This window comes from Adiantum capillus-veneris, chromosome 26 (assembly GCF_014529385.1).
Source record: "Adiantum capillus-veneris isolate H3 chromosome 26, ASM1452938v2, whole genome shotgun sequence".
NCBI classification, from domain to species: domain Eukaryota; kingdom Viridiplantae; phylum Streptophyta; class Polypodiopsida; order Polypodiales; family Pteridaceae; genus Adiantum; species Adiantum capillus-veneris.
In genome coordinates this window covers 56,152,219-56,177,181 of record NC_140956.1, presented here as the reverse complement: position 1 = coordinate 56,177,181, position 24,963 = coordinate 56,152,219, and the positions used below count along the sequence as shown (strand labels likewise).

At 46.1% G+C, this 24,963-nt stretch overlaps 1 protein-coding gene across 2 annotated transcripts; it reads left to right on the top strand.

The window, feature by feature from the left end:
* The first annotated feature begins 809 nt into the window (after positions 1 to 809).
* On the top strand, positions 810 to 24,624 carry LOC147423491 (CAP-gly domain linker). 2 transcript variants are annotated; one of them, XM_086501720.1, is made up of 5 exons: positions 810 to 1,143; positions 12,820 to 13,004; positions 23,071 to 23,164; positions 23,774 to 23,979; positions 24,471 to 24,624. In XM_086501720.1, the coding sequence occupies exons 2-5, from the start codon at positions 12,914 to 12,916 to the stop codon at positions 24,587 to 24,589; spliced, it is 510 nt and encodes a 169-aa protein (XP_086357846.1). In that variant the 5' UTR covers positions 810 to 1,143; positions 12,820 to 12,913; the 3' UTR covers positions 24,590 to 24,624. The 2 variants fall into 2 exon arrangements, with proteins under 2 accessions (XP_086357846.1, XP_086357845.1); XM_086501719.1 differs by having other exon boundaries at positions 825 to 1,143; positions 12,820 to 12,982.
* The last annotated feature ends 339 nt before the right edge of the window (positions 24,625 to 24,963 follow it).

Sequence of the window (24,963 nt, the reverse complement as noted above, 5' to 3'; positions counted from 1 at the left end):
TTTTTACGTCATAGGAAGCGATCCCAAGAGATATCAAAGATCTATCCAACGAGAGTTGCCTCAAGACCTGTCATTCAAGAGGGAAATGGCATAACCAACCCACCACACTTGGGTAATAGAACGGTTATACCATTTTCCTCTTCTTATTAACAAACTCACACAACCACACAAATTTTAACATCGTAGGAAGCTATCCCAAGAGACCTCAAAGATCTATCCAACTGAAGACCTAGAGAGAGAGAGAGAGAGAGAGAGAGAGAGAGAGAGAGAGAGAGAGAGAGAGAGAGGCTCTGCACATGCAAGCTAACAGTAAGAAATTCCGATACAAAAGTGTAGTGAGTCCACCAGAGGCCCACCACGGCCTTATACACAACCACAGAGTCCTTCACTGACGATAGCGCAAAGTCACACTGCCAATCCTAATGTTCACAACGGCGAATAGCGAGAAGAGGGCTTATCGGTTTATGCCGTCTACAACGTGTGAAACTGTTACAAGAAGATGAAACGCTCCGACGGGTTTGCATGTGCGCAAGCTGTCGATGGGTCGAGCACGGCCACCCTCTATCGGCGTGCCTACGGCCTCACGCGAGCGGCGAGAGAGAGAGAAGGCGGTTACAGACTGCCGAAGCCTCTACCCATCCACTCAGGGTACGGGTGGGGAGGCTTTACACACTAATATGCCCAAGTCGTGATATATTAATAGAAGCGACCTCCACTTGCATGTAAAGCAGCTTGTTCTATTGGTTACACACTTTGTCTTTTTCGGTGGGGCCTGAGGTTCAACCCCTGCCCGTGGATGGGCGGGGGAGCTTGGTAGTCCACAGAATTGTCCAGCGCGCATGTCACGGAGCGAATAATCTTTTGGCATCTCGCGGCTAGGTCAGCTCACGTACCTGCCGCCCAAGTTTGGGCAGCCAGTCTGTAACTGCCCAGAGAGAGAGAGAGAGAGAGAGAGAGAGAGAGAGAGAGCGAGAATTAGTCTCAGCTCATCTCATCTCAAAACTATTTGTAGAAGAGGGAGGCAAATTTGAAAAGAGCGGGAAGCAGCAGCCGGGAGGGCATTTAAAATTGAAACTTCGTAAGCCAGCAGCGATGGAGGGCATATTACTGGCGATCACGTATCTTAAGCAGGAGCTTGATTCGGTACTCTCTCTCTCTCTCTCTCTCTCTCTCACACACACACACACACACACACACACACACACACACACACACACGCACCCACACATTTTTGTGTAGAAGTAACACATGGTAAACAGGAAAATCCTCAATGAAGGTAAGAATAACAATTGTGCCATAATCCGGGGCGCGATGGCATGTAACTAGAAACAATTATGAAACAGCTCAATTCAATTCTCCTGCTTTACCCAATTTGTTGCCTAATATACACACATGCATGCGCACATGTACACATGCGCATACACATACACATATTTTTGTGGTGGAACTGGTTTTGATTGTATCAAATACATTAGCATAGTGGCCTAAAACGATTGGGCAGGAGAGCTAGGAACGCATAGAAAGTGTCAACCTGCTGAAGTGAAATTCACCCAAATGGACACAATCATGAAGAGTGTGAAGCAGTTGAGTGCTGAATATGGTTATGTGAATGATAAATAGCCCAAAGCGCCCAGAACTGCAATCAAGTAGAAAGATAATCATACGCTGGAAGTGCTGGATCAATCTGGCAAAACTCGAAAAAAGTAGGCGAAAGTGGTGAGCAGGAAAGCAATAATGCAGCTGCTGAGTAGTTTCACATAGGAATTCCCGAGCATAAGAGCAATGCCATAAATGTGCAGTACAGTCGCATGATACCGTTAGATCAATGGCATAAAGGAGTAATATCCCGGTGTGCCTAAAGACTTAGCACCAGACACAAATGGAGGCTTAAGCTCCGCCATAGAGGGACGCCGATGAAGTCTCCTTGCATGACACTGTTGAGCCCAGCATTCGACTTGCTCTCACACCGACAGAGCAAGCGAGCCTAGCCGCAAAGGTGGAACGCCTTCAGGCGACTTCCGTCATTTGCAAGATTCGCGGCACGAGACCCAACAAAGGAGAGTTGCGTGATCTTCTCCATGCCTGCCTTCTCGCAGAGGTGGGCAAGATCTTGGATGTTCAATTCCTCGGACGCGGCTACTATTAAATAGAGTTCGAGACTTCCGAGATGGCGTCCAAGGTCATCGCGATGAGTCCCTTGGCCATCCGAGCAGTTCAAGCTCACTTTTGACAGTGGAGGCATGGTTTTGATCCAGCTATAAATGTTCTGGTAGAGGAGGCAAATCTTCCCATCTCCGTTTGCTTCCCTGGTTTGAGGATGGAGTACCTGCCCCTCTTATTCAAGATAGGCTCAGAGATTGGGACTGTCTTAGAGACACCTCGCACGACAGTCTTTGTAGCTGCCAAAGCGGCCGGCATCCCTTCAATATGTGTTCTGGTTCGGGACATACACTCTCCGAAAGGTCATCCTTCTTCCTTGGGTGAATGGGGGTTGGTTTCGTCATAGCGTGGAGTATTCGGGCCTCCCGAATCAGTGCTTCATTTGCAGATAGATGGGACTTTTGGCAAAGGCTTGTCCTCACAAGAGGCCTCGACCCACAGCAGATGCGCAACCTCTCAAGGCTGAGCAAGCCAAACAGCCACACACAGGACGCACAAGTTGGTACCTCGATTGAGACCAACGATCACATAGCTTATGGTTGGCAGCAGGTATTTGGCCGTTGCCGACAAGGGCGGGCCGGGCTCCCCCTGGTGGCCAACTTGCTGCAGCTCAACAGCATTGGGTTTCGACATGGAACCGTTTTGACTCCCTTCAACAGGACCCTCTTGAGGAGGCTTCGTCCACTTCAATTCCTCCTCCTCCTCCACCCTCTCCTCCCTCATATGCTGCCGCTCCATCTCCCTTGCCTCCCTCCCTCTTCCCCCACCTCCACCTTCGCCTCCCGTCCTTCCTCTCTCCCCGATGGGGCCCACAGCCTCATCTCCCGACCTCTCCACCACTCCTCCTTAGATGTAGGGGACTGGACAAACGTCTGTTGCGAGGCGATCTCTTGGTAGTGCTTTCGCTATGAGCCGTGTGGCTCGAGAGGGACATCCCCACTAGAGGCCGCCTTTTTTGGTTCAAACTTCTCCTTTTGTAGCAATCCCTAGAGGTTTGACTAGCTTTGACATTCGTAGACACTGGGACTTCTTCGACTACAGTTTCATTCTGTTTTTGGGTGACTGTTCTCCTGACCTGGAGGAGGCTTGCTTTCGAGGCTATGTCCTCTTTCTTGCAGCTAGAGGCATTGAGGCTTAGGACATAGCGGTGGGTTTTTCCTTCTCGTTGTGCGGTAGGGATCTCACAAAGTGGACCCAGTACACAGTTCTTGACTGGCACCAGACTCAGTTTACTGAGTTCTCACACCACGCAGGGGACTTAGGGGTGACGGATCTGGTGCAAACACTTTGGCCTCTGGCCAAGTTCAGCGTGACGCCTCCGGATGCAGTGGGTTGTAGGCACATTGTGATGCACTTGTTTGCTGACACTCAGAGCCCTCCTTGTTATGTTTATGTACATGAGGATTCTTGGACAGAGGATGTAGCCCTTCGGGCTGCACGCTCGGCTTGGGCTTGGGCGGGACAATCACTTCTTTCGCGCCTGTCTAGAGGTCGTTCGGATTCGGATTACTCCCCATCCAAACCGGCCTCAAAGATAGCAAGGTTGGCTACACTAGACGGTGTGGTCAAATTTTGTGTGGTCGCTATGAGACGTTTTGGTCAACTGCATTTGGACCTGGAGGCATGCAGGGTGGGATATGTATGACTATTGCGGATTCTTTGCAGTAGGCCATTGTGGACAAAAGGATTGTTGTGCCAGGCAGGGCTCAGTGGATTACTATGCAGGTTCAGGGTTGCCTCATGGGCTTCCTGAACATCTACACGCCCAATGTGGCGAGTGCACGTGCAGAGTTTTGGTCCCATATTGTAGAGTCTCTGCCGCAGGCGAGCAATGGTGCATTGGAGGTGACTTCAACATGTTTGGAGGACCCTTCTGACAAGATTGGAGGTAGCCATACCACTATGCACGGAGTTGAGTTGGCAGCTTGGGAGAGGTTATGTATGACTTTGCGGCTTTCAGATGTGTGGCAACATTCTAGCTTTGTGAGGTCTCCAGACAGCCTGGCCTTTTCTTGTTCGGACCGCAGAGTGGGAGGAGTGAATCTATCTCGGATAGATCGCTTCTACACTAGTGACCATTTTTGTGACTTGGGTGGGTCTTGCTGGACTCTACGCTTAGGGAGCGAGTGGTGGCTCTTTGGACTTGCAGGACTCTCCTGCTGACAGAGTGGCCTCTAGACTTGCTTAGCTTAGTCGGCTTTTTCTCAAGGAGTCTACGGGCCGTCCTTGGTTGCAACGAGAGAGGAGCAGTGTCTCCGACGGGGCATTTCCTTGCAGAGGATGCAGGAGCAGCATCCAGACAGTTCTTGGTTGGAGGAACAGGTGCAGCAGACTCGCCAGGAGCTTGCCAGCACAGAGGAGCGGCGCCATGAGTTTTCTTTTCATTGACATGCATCTCAATGGACCCAGGTGGGTGACAGAGTGACAGGGGCTTTCTTTAAGACAATGGGGCCTAGACATGCGCATGCCATATTCAGCCAGTTGAGGAGGCTTGACAGGTCAGTTGCTTCAGAGCCAGAGGACATGCATGCAGTTGCCATCGACTTTTATCATGACTTGCTATCTGCAGAGCCTCAGTCAGAGCGTTAGGATGCATGCAGAGAGCAAGTGTGGACACAGTTGCCTTGTCTTGTGACTGAGGAGATGCGCCAGAGGCTCGAGTTGCCTCTCCAGTTAGAGGAGCTCCACGTGGCCCTCAAAGCACTTCCCCGTGGTAGTTGTCTAGGTGAGGATGGTTTGACTCCCAACTTTTTCTTAGAGTATTGGACTTGCTCGGCTCAGATCTCTGCAACGCTTTTCAATACATCCTTCACATAGGAGAGATGCCTGACAGCATGAGTGAGGGCTTGATTTACCTCATTCCCAAGGAGGGTGGCTCCTTGGATGAGATTCGACAGTGGCGGCCCATCACCATCCTCAACTCAGCCTACAAAATTCTCGCCAAGGCTCTGAGTTTGAGGATTTAACCACTTCTAGAGAGCATCATACATGGGACACAAACAGGTTTTGTCAAGGAGAGTAGTATCCTTGACAACATCTTTACTTTCTGGAAGACATCTACCCTCGCACGCCTCCGTGGTGAGGATCTGGTGATACTTCTTCTCGATTTTGAGAAGGCTTACGATAGAGTTAACTGGGACTTTTTGGAGGGCACTCTACCCAGGATGGGCTTCTCAGATGCATGGATCAGAGGTGTGTCAACTCTCTACAGACGGGCACACAGTCACGTACTTTTGTCAAGTGGTAGAGGAGATCGCTTCATGCTCACACGTTCGGTAGACAGGGTTGCCCTCTAGCCCCCTTCCTCTTTCTGTTCTATGTTGAGGCGATGAGCAGGGTTTTGGTTTCACAGCAGGTTGGTCTACGTGGCTTAGCGCTCCCTATTCCGGGAGATGAGCTATTGGATGTTGAGTTTGTAGATGACTCAGCCTTGTACTTGGAGGGCGAGGAGGCCAACCTTCACAGGTGTGAGCAGGCTCTTGAGACCTTTTGTTGTGCATCAGGCGCACTGACCAACTGGAGAAAGAGAGTGGCTTTTTTGGTTGGTAGTGCTCCTACGCCTAATTGGTTGCCAGGTGAGGGTTCAGATGGATTTCCCTAGGTACTGCAGTTCGGTACTTGGGCTGTTAGGTTGGCTTGGACTTGTCTCTTGAGTAGCAGATTGCTCCCCTCCTCTTGTCCATCAAGAGGAAGTTGTTACATTGGAGTTCCACACTACTTTCTCTGGCGGGCAGAGTAGTAGTGGCCAACCAGGTGTTGTTGGCTACTATGTGGTACATCACTTCTTGTTGGATCTTTTCGAGTTCCTGCATCAGCCAGGTAGAGAGGCTGATCAGGAACTTCCTTTGGTCAAGGCGTGACACTCAGATAGCCCGTGCCAAAGTGGCTTGGCAGGTCATCACTCTTCCTTGTTCTCAGGGAGGGTTTGGGTTTATAGACCCAACACAACAGAGCAGAGCCCTTCTTGGGAAGTTTGTTGTCAGAGGATTACTTCCAAGGGAGACTCCTTGGAAGGAGTTTTTGCTTCAGCGGCTGAGTGCTACAGTACCTTAGGTTGGACGCCTTTGGCGACCTTCGACCGTATGGATTTTCACAGAGATGCGTAGAGTTGGTGTGAGCAAGAGATTGGAGGACCGTTTCGTTGTGTTTGCTCCGTTCCTGGGAGCAACTGCGGAGAGGCCTCGAGCAGCATCAGCCTACTTGCACGGAGGAGCGTGTGAGACAACCCCTTGTTTGGAACCCCATGGTTAGCACTCAGAGAGGCCACTTGGCTTGTAGTAGACCTCATGTTTCTTGGGGTCCCATGGCAGAGGGTCCAGCACGCACTTTAAGTGATTGGCTACAGTTTTCAGGCTTATCAGAGGAGCTTCAAAGCATCCAGCTTCAGGGCATGAGAGGGGTGCAAAGCATGTGTCAGGACATCATAGAGGCAATACCAGTTGAGTGGCTCACACCAGGTGTCCCTTTCTTTCAGTACACTATTCGACTGGGACGTCACATACTAGCAATACGAAGAGAGGCTAGTCCTGTTGCAACACCTCATTGGCAGGAGGAGGTCCAAACAGCCGCGGCGAGTCACTTTGTTCCAGTGGCTAGTTGCACATCGAGCTACAGCAGTTGGGAGTTGGCTTGTGCATAGTGGTCTCTCGGCAACATGCGCAGCTTGTGACCACCCTGTGGAGAGTCAACACCATTGTCTTTGGGATTGTCCTTTGGCACATCAAGTTTGGCTTTGTGTCCTTCGATTGATGCCAGCTCTTTCGGCGGCACGGCAATACACTTGGGGGGCAGCTGCTTGGTCCACTCTCACGGGCTCGACACTTCAATTTGAGTTATCCTCCACCAACAAGATGATAGTGATGCAGGGGAGTCGACCTACACCCCAGCTTGCTACAGAGCTTACTCCACAGGAGTGGTGTAGTGAGAGAGAGGAGGGTTGGGAGCTCGTTTGCGGCCTGACACTTTGGTTCATCCGGCGGGCCCGTTGCTTCCGTATCTTTGAGGCTCGTCCTGTACCACCAACAGAGACTGTTCGAGATTTTTGGCTAGAGCTGATCCATACTCTTAGAGGACAGTTCGAGAGAGACTCCAGGGCAGCTCCGACCGCATGCGGGAGTGTAGAGAGGCTTTCCTTCGACTCTGGCGCCATGGGCCTTTCTTCACCATGGTCCAGGGTGTGCTGAGATGGCACTACCGCCAACCTGTGTGGCTTTTTCCTCCTCCCATCTCTTGATTTAGCCTCATTGTACATATGTTGTTTTTCATTGGGAGAGTCCCCTCTTATGTTTGTTGTAGCCCTCTCTTGCAGAGGTGGTTGTAGCCCCATGGGCAGTTTGAGTAACTAATAGAAGGATCTTTTTCTCGTTTTTTTTTTTTTTTTTTGGGAACTTTTGATGCACTAGATTTATCCATACTAATCATCACTTCCAGTTCTAACTCGAACTTCACGGATGTCTCTGATGAATTAGGAACGTTGCAACCATTCCATCCAATCATACTCAATCAAATAGTAAGACATTAGTCAAAATGAGAGAGTAAATCATTTTTGTTGCAATTTTCATCAAAATACATAGTGATGGTAAAGTGCCGTTGGCTTAGCACCCTTGAAAGGATCACAATCAGTTAGTAAAAACCACTATCAATCATTTGTGTTGATTAGTGACAAGGGAGTGGAGTAGTTTTTCTCTATGCAAGAGGTCCTCCACCAGACTCAATCACTGAATGATCCCGAACTCTTGGTGGCAATGTAGGAGCCAATTTAAAAGCCTCAAGTTAACACTCTAATAATTGAGGAGTATCTGCTAAGTCCTCTACTATCCATTGGCATCCAAGGCCGGATAATTTTGCAACTCGACCAAATATTTCAGGATTAGCTTTCCTTTAATCTTTCTTTTCTTGTGTGCTAGTATCTATTTGGCTTGAAGGATTTCCTTTGTTTCCTCAACTCTAGGTTGCTCGTCAGCAATCATATCCTTTGGCACTTATCCTTCAAAAGGACGTAGAAGACTCACATGAAGCGCATTGTGCTATTATGCCTATCTTCAAGGCAGGTGGTCCTATAGAGCCTAGGAATTACCACACTATTATGGTTGGGCACACATTGGCACGGTTGTATGCATCCATTCTTGAGTAGTAGTTAAGTAATTGGGCAGAGGGTGAGGGTGTACAGGCAAAGGGCCAGGTTGGTTTCAGGAGGGGTTTCTCCACTATTGATCATATTCTGGCACTCAGAGTCATCATTGAGGAGAGCAGGTCACGCGGGAGACGGATTTATTGTAGCTTTGTAGATTTCCGCAAAGCATTTGACATGGTATCGAGAGCTTGATTGATGCGCAGATTGCAAGATATGGGGGTGCCCATCGTGTTGATTTGGGGGATTATGGCTCTATACAGATCAGTGATGGCACCTTGGAGGGGATATTTGATTTAGTTCACTCCACCATTGGGGTGAAACAGGGTTGCCCATTGTTTCCTACTCTATTTGGTATGTATGTTGATGAGGTGTCTGATTACATTGACAAAGAGGGTGATAGAGGTTCCCAACTAGCAGGGACGTGGATCCCATTGTTGTTATATGCTGATGATATTGTGTTGATCTCTGACTCACCAGAGGATATGCAGTGACAGCTGGATGCATTGCACAGTTTTGCAGAGGATAGTGGATTGTCTGTAAAGCTTGGTAAAACCAAGGTTATGGTGTTTAACACCACACCACAGTGGATCGGGAGATCATCGACTTTCACATATGGTCAAGAGATTGTAAGGTATATAGATGCATACACTTACCTTGGGGTTGTCTTCATTGGGCCGAGGTTTTCTTTGGGGAGAGCAGCAGAGACTAGACTGACTAGAGCTTATGCGGCCTTGGGAAGCTTGGAGAGGATGTGTTCGCAGGTTCAGTTCCAGGAGCCTCGGACAAAGTTATGGCTCTTTGATACTTTAGTAGCCTCAGCTATGTTGTATGGGGTGCATATATGTGGACCTTTTGTAGGCCAGGATGGTTGGAGACGTATGGAGAGGCCCTTGGTATCTATGATCTCTCAATTGATCAGAGCCAAGGCCTTCGTACCCCACGCTATCATTCGAGAAGAGCTAGCTGCCCCTCCTATGGAGATTCGGGGCATTTACCAGATCAATCTCCTTTGTACACAGCTTGTGGGATACTACTAGAGACAAATATGCTAGACTGGCCCTTGAGTTTCTAGGCAGTTAGCTCTTCAGGGGGACACCTCATGCTGGTATGCACAGATGACATCATGGTTTCAGACACATGTGGGATACTACTAGAGACAAATATGCTAGACTGGCCCTTGAGTCTTCCAGGTAGTTAGCTCTTCAGGGGGACACCTCATGCTGGTATGCACAGACGACATCATGGTTTCAGACACATGGCTTCACCATGGACAGGCTGGCCCCTTTCCAGTACTCTCTTCAGACACCCTCGATGTCTCTTACACGGGTGGAGATTACTAGACTCATTCGTCAAGACCTGATCCGGTTGGATACCAGGAGGACATGGATAGAGCCGCCACAGGAGTTGGCCACGAAGATGGCTTTCTACAGAGAGCATCTTCTCCACCTCATAGGAGATGAGTTTGTGATTCGATCCAGCTACATGGACACACATATGTCTCATGGTTTGCGGTGTGCCATTGGTCAGATATGCAAATCCTCACATCAGCTGGAGATCGGGACTGGTAGATTCAAAGGGATATCAACAGACAACATGATATTATGACAGCTAGAGCCAGAGACAGAGCTACATTACCTATGTCATTGCACAATGTACTATGAGATACAGGGCCGTTTCCACTACTTATTCAGAGAGGGTTTCGGTCCTTTCTCTAGGGTTATGAGTTATGAGGATCAGAGATGTCTTGGGCTATATCTACTTGAGCTACAATAATATAGACACTTTATTGGGGAGAGCTAGAGAGACAGTCCCAAAGATAGATTACAAATTTCTTCTCACTAGATATGGGACAGTCAGAGGAGCAACCATCACCAGCCCACACTCATTCGACCACTACCGGCACTCTCATCGACCGAGCACTGGAGTTACGGAGATCCAGACAACCACGATTGAGGAGAGGGGCTCCACAGCATCGACGGAGACTACAACTAAGGATTCGAGCCATACTCTCTCGACATATGAGGATGGAGAAATTCAGTTCTTTCAAGTGAGGTAAAGTGTCCTTGTGTTTGTGCAGAGTATTAGATCTGAGCTTAATCCTTCAACACTTCCGCTGCACCTCACATCGTGCTTGATGAATTGTTGTAGAGAGCTCAGGAGGAGCAACAAAAACCTACCAATAATGTGAGACCATGGCATAAGCAAGTTCTTGTTTGGATGATGTCCAAGACTCTAAAGGAAGCAAGACATGCTTAATGGCCTTGGAAACCCTAGTATAATGTAGATGCTTAAAAAATTGTTTTGAAACACAACCTTTATCCACAAAGCGCCTCGACGAGCACTCGTTTGCCATATGTCTAGTTTTTGTTTGTCGTTGGATACATACACGAGCTTCACACAACTCCGTCATTTCAGAGTCAAACAAAGGCCGCTAGTCAGCTGATGCTTGCAACCGTTGACAGACTTGTTTCGCAACATCAACATCCCTCGAGTCTGATGCATGTAATGTTTGCAATAATTCTGAATAGCACATTGCACCTGCATAACAAACCGATACCAAGCAACATCAAGATCAAGATACATGTGTGCAAGCAAGGGGGAGATAAGTCCAGAAATCATATCACAAAACACCTCATGGGTAAGATAAGCATTGTTGATATGCAGTAGACTCTTTTGAGAAAGAGGTCTATTGTAAAGGGATTGCTCAAAGTACAAAGTCAACTAAACAGGATGATGATTCGCTGATAATTGCAAGGTGTAGTCCATCCTCATATAACATACAAAATCATCATATTGTTGTAAACTGAGCACATACCAACGATCCAGACGTGTGTGATAAGAGGAACGAGCATCATGCTTAAAAGTAAATCTCGAGACATCTGGATGTAGATAACGCCATAAATCAAGCATTTGTGCAAAAGCAAGAACATGCTTGCTTCTTCGCAAACAACATGTGTGAATTGTTGGTGGAGTATTTTTAAAATCACCACAAAGGAATGCATTGACGATCCATGGATAAGAAGAGATATCCCACCATAAGGTAACCCATATCTATGTTATGTATGCATAGATGGCTCCAAATTCATAGATCTAACCATTCAGCAAGCATTGCACAATCATCCAGCGGCCTCGTGGGTCGTTATTCACAAGAATTAGCTTAAGGTCATGACGAACCATCATCAATAATCCGAGTAACCATGCTGTCACGATCATTTACCCTTGCACGCGAACACCTGCACGCGCTTGCCTCCTCGGCATCTCGCGTTGTGGCTGGGGTCTCTGCACGTGTATAAAGGAACTATTCAATGCATGTAATTGTGGGTTTTCAGCAGACCAGAGCTTGTTTAGGCCCTTTCCCTATATAGCTATGTGCAAGTGTTAGTGTGTGTGGGGGTACCTGTTGCAGAGCGCGCGCGCGCGCGCGTGTGTGTGTGTGTTTGGGAGCGAGTGTGCGTCTGTGTATAGGTGTGATATGTGCGGTATCTACTGTGTAATTTAGCCATAGGTTGGGATGTGTGATCTCGTTGGCCGAAGGATTCGATTGAACAATGCATCTACAAGCGCCGGAAAGCCATGGAGAGCTCGGCTATGGATGTCTTGACTCTTATCAAAGAATGTTTACATGAGGATTTTGAAGATGCATGTCGAGCCTGGGACGAGGGCCTAAATGCCCTTAATGCGGTGATTCTCTTCCTCTCGGGTAAAATACCTATTGCTCATGATGTAGGCCAATGGGTTGACAGGAGCTTGCTTGCTTTCTCTGTCTCGACTCTCACACACAAACACACACTGTTCTTTTTTTTAAAAAATCTTTGGGATTAATTTACAAGTGGGAAACCTCAAGGCGAGGAAAACCCACAAAATAGAGCATATACATAATCACGAATATAAAAGTGTTCATATGTGGAAGAGGGCTAAAAGCATTCATAGGAGAGCTGATGCATCTCCGAGGTGATATCACCAATTTCCCACGCAAAACATAAAGACTGCCGAAGGGGAAGCTTGAAAAAATGAAAGGGATCTGCATCAAAGCGAAGGAACATGCAGCCATTACGTTGACGCCAGAGGGTCCAATAACCCAAAATCTAACCCACATAAAGAAGACCGCAAACTGTTGTAAGGAAAGCGGGAGAATGCCAAAAGCCCAGAACCATTTGCGCGCACGGGCACACATATGCACTCACTCAAACACATATGCATACACACACAGTTCTCGTACATAGGGTTTGCATATAGTCAGTGACATTTTTACATTGTTTTTACAGCACATGCAAGTTGTCCAAACCCTGCATGCAGCTTATCTGTTGAGACAAGGTTGAGCCATAGACTATACACAGCCTGCTTATTCACTTGTTATGAAACACTTCAGCATTCCCTTGGGTTTACATGAATCAAGTGGCCTTTTGCAGAATCTTGATATTATCATGAAAATCAAGTGCCATGCCAAAACACTGGTTGGAATATTGTGTGGTGTTGTGGTTCTGATGGACTACTCACTCATAATGCCTTGCTTTTCTTTGATACAGATTGACGAGGATCTTCAAACTCACATTCGCAAGACTGTGGAGATTGAATCCCAAATTTTGAAAACCTCCGAAGAAATCAAGATCTTAACAGAGGATGAGGAAGGTTATCAAGCTGCAATCATTCTGCAAGAGGCCAGGTTCCAGTCTTTGGCATTACTTGCAGGTCAGCTCGTGTTTTTGGAGACGTGAGTTTTCTTGATTGGTTGTCACTCGTATCTCTGTTGAATTGATTTTGTGTTTAAAAAACCTTGATGTCGGTTCTTTTGCATTCTAGAGATTATCAAAGTTTCAGATGCTTATGTTGTACTGCGTGAAAAGTTGCATCATCTTTTACACGAAATTGTCACAATGATTTGCAAATAATGATCATTCAATAGATATCTCCACGAGCAGCCTTATGGTAAGTCAGTGCCATAAATGAAAGTCCTCATTGAAGGTGCCTAGGTTTCTCAAAGCAAGTCATAATCACCAAGGCTGGCTCAAAGAACTAATTGACTGTGACATAAAATCAAAGTTTCAAACATGGTTTCTTGCCAGTACTTCTGCTAGCATGGATGATCCTTTTTTATGCATAAGCTTCTGCACTGAAGAATGTATGTAAAAGAATTCTTGCATGTGGGTATAACACATGCACGTGTACATGCATACACACAATTTTCTAGTAATGCCATTTTTCATTACCGGTGGAAAACTTCAAAGCCAGGAAAGTCCACAGAGAATCTCACATCACTATCCAAGGTAGGAGGCTCAAAGACGGTCAAAGCAGATCTCATAATCCCGAGATGAGATTTCATCCAAGTTCTCTTACATCTGCAACACGCTTCTTCCGGATTAGGGTTAGCTGCTTCCCACCTTCATACCTGCAGGTGGTGTTTCCTCCTTCAGAACTAGCTTCGAGCTTGTACTGGTTACTTTCTCAGTTTTACTGACCTTAGCAGACCCCGATCCTTCAAATTTGTCGCCAGGGAGATCCTCTTCTTCCCATTGCAACTTCCTCTTCATGTCTCCTTTACACTCAGAGATTGCTTGATCTTTGTACTCCCTTTGGGTTTGTCATACGATATATCCTTTGCTTCTTGGTAAGCAAACAGCCTTGCAACATATGGAGTGCAGGCAAACAAACTAACATGCCTCGTCTTATCTTTTTTTTTTCGACACACCATAGGGCCCACAAGGGGAGGTGCTTATCCCTTCCAAATATTAGCCATGTTACATGGTCGGGCAAGGGCCGCGTACCATCGGGCAAGAGCCACGCGCAGGCATCACCATGGCCACCTAATTGATGCACAACATACTGGGAAAGACGGAGAGAACTAGCAACCAGCTAGGAACCTCCTCCTCGGGTGACCCACCCCAGGAGGAGGACGCACTCGAGTGTCCAAGGGCAAGAGCCCTAGCAACGTGAACACCAGGTGAGCACAAGGTGTCCCTCTAGAGTGTGACCCAACAGGGGCTTTGAACCCACAACCCGTAGGTTGAGAGGCCAAAGCCTTACCGTTAGACCAACTCTTTGGGGACTGCCTCCTCTTATCTTGAGAATCTGCTCTGACGGGAAGCTTGCTAAAGAGCCATGATGCCCATTCCACCGACATGCCCTTTTTTGGCTGAGTATAGAGACTGAAATGCCTCTTTGATCATGTAGTCACTTTTGGCCAAAACACCTACCCGTGCCAAATACCACTAAAAATGTGTGCGCTGGAGCACATTCTGATGCCTCACAATGTACTACCCCTTCACACCAACAGGGGGGACCAAATTCATTATGCCTTACGTTATCTGTGATGCGTAGCAAATCCACTTCTGGAATGTAGGAAGGTTGGAATGCGTCACCAACATAAAGGAGTGTCATGTTAACTCCAGGAGCAACATGCCCCTTAGTCTTCCTCAACTGCTCAAGCAAAGGAGCAGCCTTCACTTTTTCTCAGTCAGCCCAGGGTAGATTGGCAAAATCCCTCAGGTCAACCTTCTTCAACAATTCCTTGGTTGCTTCATTCTGCAAGTCAAGCCCTGCGTGTATGGCAATAGGCTTCTCCTTGCTGTTCTGTGTAGGGCTCAATTGTGAGTCGCCCTTCGGAATTCTCTATCCGCTTCATGGTAACCTCCCTAGTTGTCCTTTGAGCACTACCTTATGAGGAAGCTTGCTTTTTTTACATGGAACCAACACAACAACACTCAACAAAAGATTTGTCGCTGAGTTCCATCTTCACCAATGGCCCGAGAATGATGATCCTCATTTATTGCCGCTAAGGATGCGTCTAGTTCTTGTTGGGATTATCAATTATAATTGCGCTTGGAGAGACTATCCATTCGAGGGAGAATCAAACTTAGTGTCCTTTCTAAAGGAATAACCTCCAAGACCCTGGATCACATGTGCACATCATAAATCATATGGGTAGGCCACTTTCAAGTCGATTTGGTAAGATGACAGCATTTAATGGTAGACCATAAATGTTTGTTTTCAAAGTGCTATCAATGGCCAATGCATTATTATGGGAAAAATGTATTGTTATTTGTAACGTCCAATCATCTTGAATGATAATTATAAATGGCTTATCTTTATCATTAGCAGCCTTTGGATTATAAGATTGACAATATAACATAGAATATTACATGATGTTATTTTTCACAAAAGGACGATGGTGCAACCAAAGTTGGTATGTGCCAGAAAGTGGTCTATGCCAAGCGAAGGAGGCAGGCAGGTGCAGTGCAGAAGGCTAGAGCAGGTATGAAGTTCTTGGGCAGACTAGTGGTAGTGAGAATGTATGTCTAAAGCGGGTTTTTAGGCCAAAAAGGCTCCAAGAAGGGTCCATATGGGATAGCAAGTAAAGGTATCTGAAGTGCTCTATCAGTGTCTTGGAATGTAGTGTTCGAGGTGATCTAGAAGTCGGTCCAGACGGCTCATCAAATGGAGCCTCGGTGTGTAAAATATTGCAGTTTAAAGTCAGAAGGTTTAGCAGATTCCTCACAAACAGGGCAGCTGGGGACAGGTAGCCTAGGCTGATGTCAATGGATACATGTGTAGTAGTTGAGTTATGGAGCATGCCAGTCTTTTCGGATTGTGAATCAGAGCTCTGGATAACAAGTTTTGACTAGTTGAAGTTTAGCAGGGGTCAGGTTGGTGCCCACTTGACTGCATTGGGAGTCGTGCCATCCGGCATCTTTTAAGCCTCGACTATAGTTCTAGAAGGTGGAGGACATCATGTGAAGATAACACAATCGATCGTTTGTCAATTAGATGCTCGGTTAGCAAGATACGGCGAGTCGAAATTGGCGGCAAATGCTAGAGAGAAGGATATGGATATTCTTCTCGGGTTTTTGCGGCTTGGGATAACGAGCTCAAAGGAGTCAAAAGGGGGCAAGGTTTACACGGCTCGTAGCTGACGTGGTGGAGATGTGACACGGCTTGGCAGCTTGGGATTTTGACCATCGGGCAGGATATGGGAGCCGGAGGAAAGAAGCCCAAAAAAGGGTTTTTTTTATATGCTTTGGGGTTTTTTTTTTATATGAAACCCATTGTGTGGGAGGTCAAGTGCATGGCGGATTGCCACGTGGCACTCAATAGAGCCCACATGCAAGATGCTGAGGCCGGGAGGTGGTGTATAATACCCAGGGTGTGAGCCCTTCGTAACACACAAAGGGGGAGAGAGGGGAGCTCCCTCACCTCGTAGGCTATGGTGTTGCGTTCTGTGGTTGGCCTTGGCTCTGCACGCAGCGCAACTTGGCGCGCCTGGGCGGCGACCTTGGTTGGTTTTGGTGCTCAACGGCGGCTTTGAGCGGCATGGGGGCACCCTTGTATTGTCCGGCAGCCCCGTGTGGGTGATGACGTGGCGACTTGTAGGCGGCCAGTCCCAAGGCCTCTTAAGGCCCAACATTTTTGAGAGCAATAAAGGAGGGTACTAGCGACATCGCTAGTGCCTCCCCGGCATGTAGGAGGGAGTTTCGTGAAGTGAGAGGGAGAGAGAATTCAAAGGGCGATAAGGGGGCTGCCATGTGTAAAGGGAGATTGGGTAGTCCGAGACGGGAGGCCAAGGCAAGGGAGGCATCACGTGATGAGGCGGGAGAGAGGAAGAAGGTGAGCTAGAGCCCAGAGGGTGGCCGAGCAAAGTAGAAGGCTCCAAGTCAGAGGGTTGGTTAATGACCGGGCAAGGCAAAGTGATGGTCCCAAGAGAGGAAGTGAGAGAGAGAGGGGAAACCAGTCAAGGGCGGTCAAAGAGGGCAGGTCAGAGCCAACCGAGAGGCAAGAAAGAAGGAGAAAGAATTCAAAGGATCCAAGTCCAAGGGGCAGTTAAGAGCCGACCGAGGTGGGCAAACGGGGCAAATTCAAAAGGGGAAAAAGAGGTAAGGTTAGGGAAACATAATAAATGAATAAAAAATAAAAATAAAAAAGGCCTAGGGGGCACTAGCGATGTCGCTAGTGCACCCCTCTCTCAATCACAAGCCAAAGAGATCAACTAAAGAGCAGATGAAAGCAAAGCGGCTTCCCCCTTCCTAAGTTTCCAATTTGGGATGCCAGATGGGCCAATTAAAGTGCAATTACCAAAGTTGACGACCCCCCACTATAAAAGCCATTTTTTAAATGAAATGGGGGCTCTTTTTGGTGCCATTTGAAGCCTTCAGAGTGGAGCTCTTTGAGAGAGAAGTGTGCTTGTCAACCCCCTTTGTAATTTCTCTTGAAAGTGGCCATTGTGATGGCATTGCAAGCTTTGTACATGCCTTTTGAAGTGTAATCAAGCCACTATTGCCCAATTTTGCTTTTGTTTTCCCTTCCCCCCCTTTCTCTTTCTCTTGCTCTTGTGTTTCTCTGCTGTGTCGGCAGTGTGAATGTGTGTGCCTCCTCGGACCGTCGGTGTTTCGTGTGAGAGTGAAATTGAGCGGTTGTGTGTGTAAGGGTAGAGCCAGACTGTGGCAGTAGGCGTGCGTTGTGTGGTGGACTTGTGGAGTATGTAGGCATTGGGAAAAGAGCAGGCGGTGGTTTGCTAGTGTAAAGTGTGTTTTTTTGAAGGTGTTTTTTGAGAGGATAGGGGTGTTGTGGATACCTTGAGCTATAGAGAGGCCTTTGTTGTTGTGTCGGGTGTGTTCTCTCATTCCCCCTCTCCAACGACAACAAACTAGTAAAATCACAAAAAGCGTGTACATACCTTGGATTGAATCCCCGTCATCCTTGGATACATCTGTTGCACTTTTATGTAGGGATTTATGATTTACATACATCAATCTTTCTAAACCAAAAATAAAAAGGAAAAATATGTACCTACATGCCGTACAAGATACGACGAAGAGTCAATCTCTTGGGGAATCATGAAGAACTTGAAAATAGTGCACTTAAGGAGGAATACCTTTTGCATATGGACTTTTTCTTTAGATATAGACATATAATCTACATGCCAGGAGCTTCCCACATCAAATTAAACATGTATACAACATCCTAATACTGAAGGGTGGATAGGGAGATGATATAGGTCATTTTTAGTTCCCGGTTCATGACGCGTATTGAGAGGATGAAGAAGTATTTGAACATTGTCTAAGTCTTGGTTGTTCTCTACATGAACCTTGAAGCTACAACCACACTTCTTGGATGTACGCAATCTCTTCTTGCCTCTTTTTTGCCTCCCTTATGGCATTTATAGTCATTAATGGTTTTCAAAGAGCCACAAATCTTTGTGAATGTACTTGTAGTAGGCTACAATGTCACTTTCGCAGGACACACAGTTAGTACAGTTTGTTTGGTCTGGTTCACACTGGACGGACTCTCTAGGTTGGGCAGTGACACGTGGCAGGGATACAGACGGTGGTCAAGTGGACATCGTGGCCAGGTCACCACCACTACTCAATTTGGAGATAGACTTAGATGGTTTACATTTATGAGTTGTTGGTGGCTCTTTATGATTGTACATATGAGTAGTAGCTGTTGGGTCATACAGATTATCTTCTTCATATATGGTCCAGCGTCGTCGTCTAGATTAGAGAGTCTATACACACAACACGTCTGCACCATCCTTGCACATTTGAGCCTCGACACCCCCTTTGTAACCTTGAGTTTTGGGCTGGAGTTGAGTGTGCTGTCACGACAGAGTCTGTACTGGTCCCTTTGAGATAGTCGAGTCCATATGTTCTGGTCTGCTGTTGTGTCTCTATGTTGATTTGCTGTTATCTATTGTTTCCTGTGTTTTCATTCTGTTTGAGTGAGATGTCACGCACATTGCATTGAGGAGCACCCATTGTAGAGAGCACGACACACTATCCACGCTACATGTGCTCTCATTTTTGGCACGCCCGGTGGGACCTCAACTAAAGTCTCACTCTCTGTTGAGGTACAAATCGAGAAGCTAGCTGGCTTTTACCTAGCCTCGCCTACTTCACCTTGCAGAGTGCAACCTATTGGTCTGGTCCAGTTTCACCCTAGACAGCTTAGTCTAGCTGACCTAGTGTCTTGCCCTGCTGGTCTGGTCCTCTCGCCTTGGTCCAATTAGCTCTTGTCTTGGTCTAGTCCTTCCTCGTCCCTGGTCCAGCCAAGTGGTCTAGTCACTCGCCCTGGTCTAGTAGAGTCTAGACCGGTGCTCAACCAGTTAAAGGTCTTCTTGCCCAAAGCTTGGTTGGGCTTGTCGTTACTGCATGACACATACAAGGCGGTCATTAGAGCGTCAAAGCGCACTACTGAGTCCTTTGAAGTACTACCACAGAAGGTGTCAACCCTTGATACCTAGTAGAAGTCCACCAACCTCATCACCCATTCCTCCACATACGGCATCATCCATTCCTTCATCCGGTTCTACATCTTTCACGTCACCTTCTCCAATCAAGCCCTCTCCCATTTTGTTACAGCAAGCTATTGAGCAAGAGGCTCCTGAGCAAGAGGCCATGGAGGAGTTGACCAGTGTTTTGACCAAGGTAAACATCAAGTTTCCTACCTTCAAGGGACTCTCCTCAAAAGATGCAGACGACCATGCAAGGAGGTTTGTATCTCTCTGTAGAGGTCGTGGTCTTAATAGAGAAGATGCTTATTTGGTGCTGTTTCCATCAACCTTGGATGGTTTAGCAGACAAGTGGTACAGTCAGTTTGCAGAGAATCACTTTCCAACTTGGGCAGCTTTAAGACAATAGTTCTATGCAGCATTTAGGCCAGGTGACTTCCAAGAAAAGGTTTTGGATGAGTTGGTCAACATGGTGCTCCAGCCAGAAGAGACTTTTACAGAACTCATGACTAAAACCAAGTCTGCGGTTGCCAAGCTTCCTCAGCCACCAGGGGAATTTATGGTCAAGAAGTGGGTAGAGAAAGCTCTTCCAAAGACGTCTCAGCAGAAACTATGTGAAAGTCTTCGACCTGAAGCATCTCTGGAGGAGTTTATAGCGGCCGCTACGAGGATAGAAGGAGCAAGGAGGCTATTCAAGGATCCCCTTCAGGTGGAGATTGCCTCAGCACCCACGGGAAATCCCTTTGACCCCTTGCTTTCTTTACGCAAGGAGTTCGAAGCATTGAAGTTACAAAGAGCACTTCAAGAGGAGAGGTCCTTCTCTCTTAGACCTGAAAAATCTCCACAGCAAGAGGCTTTAGAACAAATCAAGCGGGAGCTAGAAGAGCTTCGGGCACACAACAAGACACTAAGCCGCCGATGGTGTGGTGTATCTCTTGTCGCTCTCCAGGGCATCCTCCTCGGGACTGCCCACTTCGAGCTTATTGCCATTCTTGCGAGAAACCTGGCCTTGATGACAAAGAGTGCTATTATCTGAAGGGAATGCGGTAACTACAATAGAGCCTCGCCCCCAACCTTCAACAAGGGTTGACACCTGCATCCAACATGGTTTACCCTATGGCCATCAAAACCCTATGCCACCTCTGCTGACAACACCTCCTATGCAAGGTATGCACAACAACTTCGCATCTCCCAGCTTTTATCATGCTAATGCTCCTTCAGTTGCTTAGCGCCCCTGTTTGTATTTTAGAGCCAAAAACAGAGAGCCCAAAAGCTGGTGTCCAAAAACTACCGGATCTTGCTCACATAAATTCTGTATGGACTGCCATGTGGTAGTCTGCGTTGTCTATGAAGCCTTATACGGGTAATTTTACCATCCCAACATGTGTCATGCTCTTCCGTGTTTCCATGACTACCCCTGCATGGACCATCCAAGAATTTTCCTTCTCGGCCTCTAAAATCTTGACTTCCCTATTCCTTTTGCAACTTTGTGAATGTTTAAAACATCACATTGTTTGCTAAATGCATGAGCCTTACCTGATTTTTTTCTAGGCCTAACTCTATGGACATAGATCCTTTTCTTAGTTGTCCCATTTGTGATATCATAGTCATTGACCATGGCATTGTGATTCATGCTCTCTATCATTTTGTGTTTGAAGAAGAAGACCCAATCCTATGCTAGTATCTCCTTGAAAACTATTTTCGATGTTGTTATCTATGCCATCATCTTCATATTTGACACTACAAGTATCTAGGTTGTCAAGGGTATCTCCCATTTCTTCCTTGAGGGGATCTTGAATACCCTCAATGCTAGCATAATCAACATGACTTTTTTGTAAGTTTTATTGAGTTTCTATCTAGCCTTTGAGTTATGCCACATCATCACATTTGTTACATCACGAAAATTCACAAAGCAATAATAGATCCCACTCCCATGCGCTCTACCCTCCTCGAGAAGGGCTCTGAGTGTGAGTGTATGATCCAAAGTAGAGTAACCCCTCCTGAACCTTGCTTGTCCTTGAGCTCTAATATCCTCCCTTTGTGTCCATTGGCTAAGTTGATGCTCAAGTATAGATGCATATGACGTATGACCAACCATGATGGTGTGATAGTTGCTAGGTAGCATAGGATCTCTCGTCTTTGGTATGGGCACGATGGTATTATTGCTCCGGATCTTAGAGGAAACCTTCACACATCGCTCTATTAATATGTCTCTGAATAGAGGTGCCAACATATATCCGAGTACGTAATGTGTCTATGGCATCATATAATACCATGGCAAGAGTGAAAAAGATAGATGTAAAGGAGCGAGATCATGGTGGTGGGTGTATGGGGGGTTGATATGGTGCCGTATATAGACTCGTAGCATACTAGCCCCATGTGTCCGGAGAGGTGATGGGTATAGTTGCCCGTTGCTCATGAAAGAACCTTCATGCCTCTCTAGAATCCCGACTCAAGAATAGTTCGTCATATGCCTCTCTGGAATCTTGACTGAAGAATAGCAACGTTGCTAAGAAACTCGTTTCTTCAACTAAGAAACTTCGTGAAACATCTCAAACATTTTGAAGGCAAATGCTTTGTACTTCATTTCAAAGCATACGTTATGAAAAAATAAAATAAAAATTAATAAAAAACAAATAAACAAACAAACAAACAACAAACAACAAATAAATAAATAAATAAATAAATGTATGAAATTGGGGAATTAATGGCCTAAAAATTGGATAGCCACAAATTGTCCTGAGAGTGCACATGTGTACACAGCGAGTTGCTAGCACTATCAAAGACGTAGTAGTAGCATGTCCACGTGGCGCACACAGAATATGTGCATGTGACAAGGGACATGTTTGTAGCCTTTTGTGCCTTTGATTAACTAAAATATGTAGGGGAATCTAAGAAGATCCCCTCTTTGTGGTTCAGTACGAAAAGGAGATGCAATGGAGAGCAGGGAAGCATGGGGGGCAGCTGTGGCGCGTTGCGACAGGTGAACGAGGAGACGAAGTAGGGGAAGCCAGCACGTGGTTGGCGGCCAGCAGGGAGGAGGAAGTGATAGGGTGCGCTGACCTGTCCATGGTCGATGACAACTGCAGAGCCGAGGGCCAGCATGAGCACGGGGATGGGCAGGGCTGGCTGCGTCCTTTTTTTTTTAAACAAGAAAAGGGCCATCCCCACCAACGCACGCAGCCTGGCTGACTGGCTAGCCCAGAGCAACTAAAACCATCCATCACTGCTCTGTCCGAGTTCGAGCATTCGCCTTGGATTTTGAGCAATGGAGAAGACATCAGTGTTCCTCTTGGGAAGCTGACGAGCAAATTGAAAGCTGTGGAGATTCCACAAAATGGAAGTGAGAAATCGAGCAAGGTATTGTTGTATGTGCTTTTGATTAACTAATAGAAGGGTCTTTTTCTTTGCCAAAAAATGCCTTTCCATACCATTTAATTGCATTCTCCACTTGTGTTTTATCTTGTTTAAACCTTGGAAATATGTATATAGTAAGAAATTGAAATAGTGCAGTTTGCCGGTTTTTGAATGTAAACACAACCTCTTGTACTACTTACAGAAAAATCAGAGCATTACCTTGTGCAAGAAGAAAAGGATTTTCGATGCGTTGAGGATGCTGTCAAACAGACCAATTCAGAGATAAAGAAGAAAAGGTGAAGAGAAAGACATATTGGAGGACCTCTCTTTATGATGTATGATTTCTACTTAAATAACCTTGTTTTACTTGTTTTGTTGCTCAAATCTCACAAACAAAAGATTGGAAAAAGTTAAAACCTTCATTGATGTTGGTTGCATCTCACACAGCTGTCCATCTACCTTTTAATCCTGTTCCTGCCTTGATAGGGGCTGAAAACCCTATGCTGGCAAAATTGTGCTCACTTCATGCTCTGCCATATCTTTACCATTGCTCAAAATTCAAATCTCAAGGATGTACCATGTCCATGGTCAGGGTTATTGCTCGATGGTAGCTACTTGCATGCTAAGTTAATTGGCTGAGATATGCAAGAAATTGAAGTGCTGCAACAGTATTGGTGCCTTCACATGATTGATGTTTGGTTTTACCATTTCCGAGGTGAAAGCAATTAAAAGATAAAAATCTGAGAAAAAAACACAAACAAGGCAAAATTTCACTAACAATCCACTTCTCGTAGACGTGAAGCCAGCCATCAGTGTCTCACTCTGATTCATGCAAGGACTCTAATTCAGTTCCTGTATGTACAACTGAAATTGAACTTTTACAAGGTGTCTTGCATGTTATGCAGAGAAGAATTCATGACTTCTTGCAGTTTCTTCCAGAAGGATGTAGAGAATCTCACATCAGAAAGGCAAATTTTTTTGCTTGACAAGAATACCTTAGCTGGACAGATTGCAAAGCTGAATATCCTTCTTGATACCGCAGAGGTATCAAAGCATTCGTTATTAAATGAGAAGACACAATATCATCAACACCTGACATCCACAAACCAAGGTAGTGAGATGATACTATGTTTTAATTCAGTTGTTTCGAATTCTTTTCTAAAAGATAGCAGTTTATCTTTAGCTCAGGTCCTCTTCACAATCTAGTTTTAGACCTCTCAAATTTTGTTTACGCTCAAGACCACTTAATAAGCTAGTTTTAGTCAGAGGTCTACAATTATACGTTGGTTGAGAACAAAGAATGATAAAGCTGGTAATGCTGCAGTATATAAACTTAGGGATCTGTGATGGTCCTGTATGCAGATTATATACTCAAGAGGGCGCTTCAGACACTCCTAGTTTTTAAGTGCAAAAAGTCGTATGAACTCTAGTTAATACTTGATTTCTTTTTGAATTTCCATCAGGATCGCTTTCATATTTTTTAAGGCCATGGAGGGGTCTGCAGTGCTATATTTAACCAATGAAGTAGTGAAGGCTGGTCCCCTTTCAAGAAAAAAGAGGTCAATAGTGTGTGTTCACTTCAATTTTTCTGGCTTCCATCAGGTCTTTCTGCTCAGCTGCAAGACAATATTGTCAAAAACGAGAAGCTCATAGAAGAAATTGAAGGCCATAACAAAAAAGTAAGGGAAATATATACCAGGAGCAGGCAAATGGCACAGTAAGTAAGTTTAACAAGGCTTAAAATGGAAATTATATCTCGCAGCTTTCCTTGATTCATAAAACGATTGGTCCTTCACAATTATTCTCTCATGCAAAGTTTAGTTTTACTGGCTTACTGTGAAAGGCTTACTTCTGTCTGAACATAACATCAATGCTGACACCCTTTTTTCGCGCAAAAAAGATCCTCCTATCAGTTTTAAATTCTGCGAAGGAGACATCACCCCTATCATGAGGGAAAACTGGGAAGACTCTTTCAAACTGAAAGACAAAGAATATACAAAGGCTTCATCACAGAATGGGAGGGGAAAGAGCCAAATAAGAGGCATGTAGTGCCAATGGAAACCATGCTCCATTGTGAAGAAAGGTCCTGTATGCC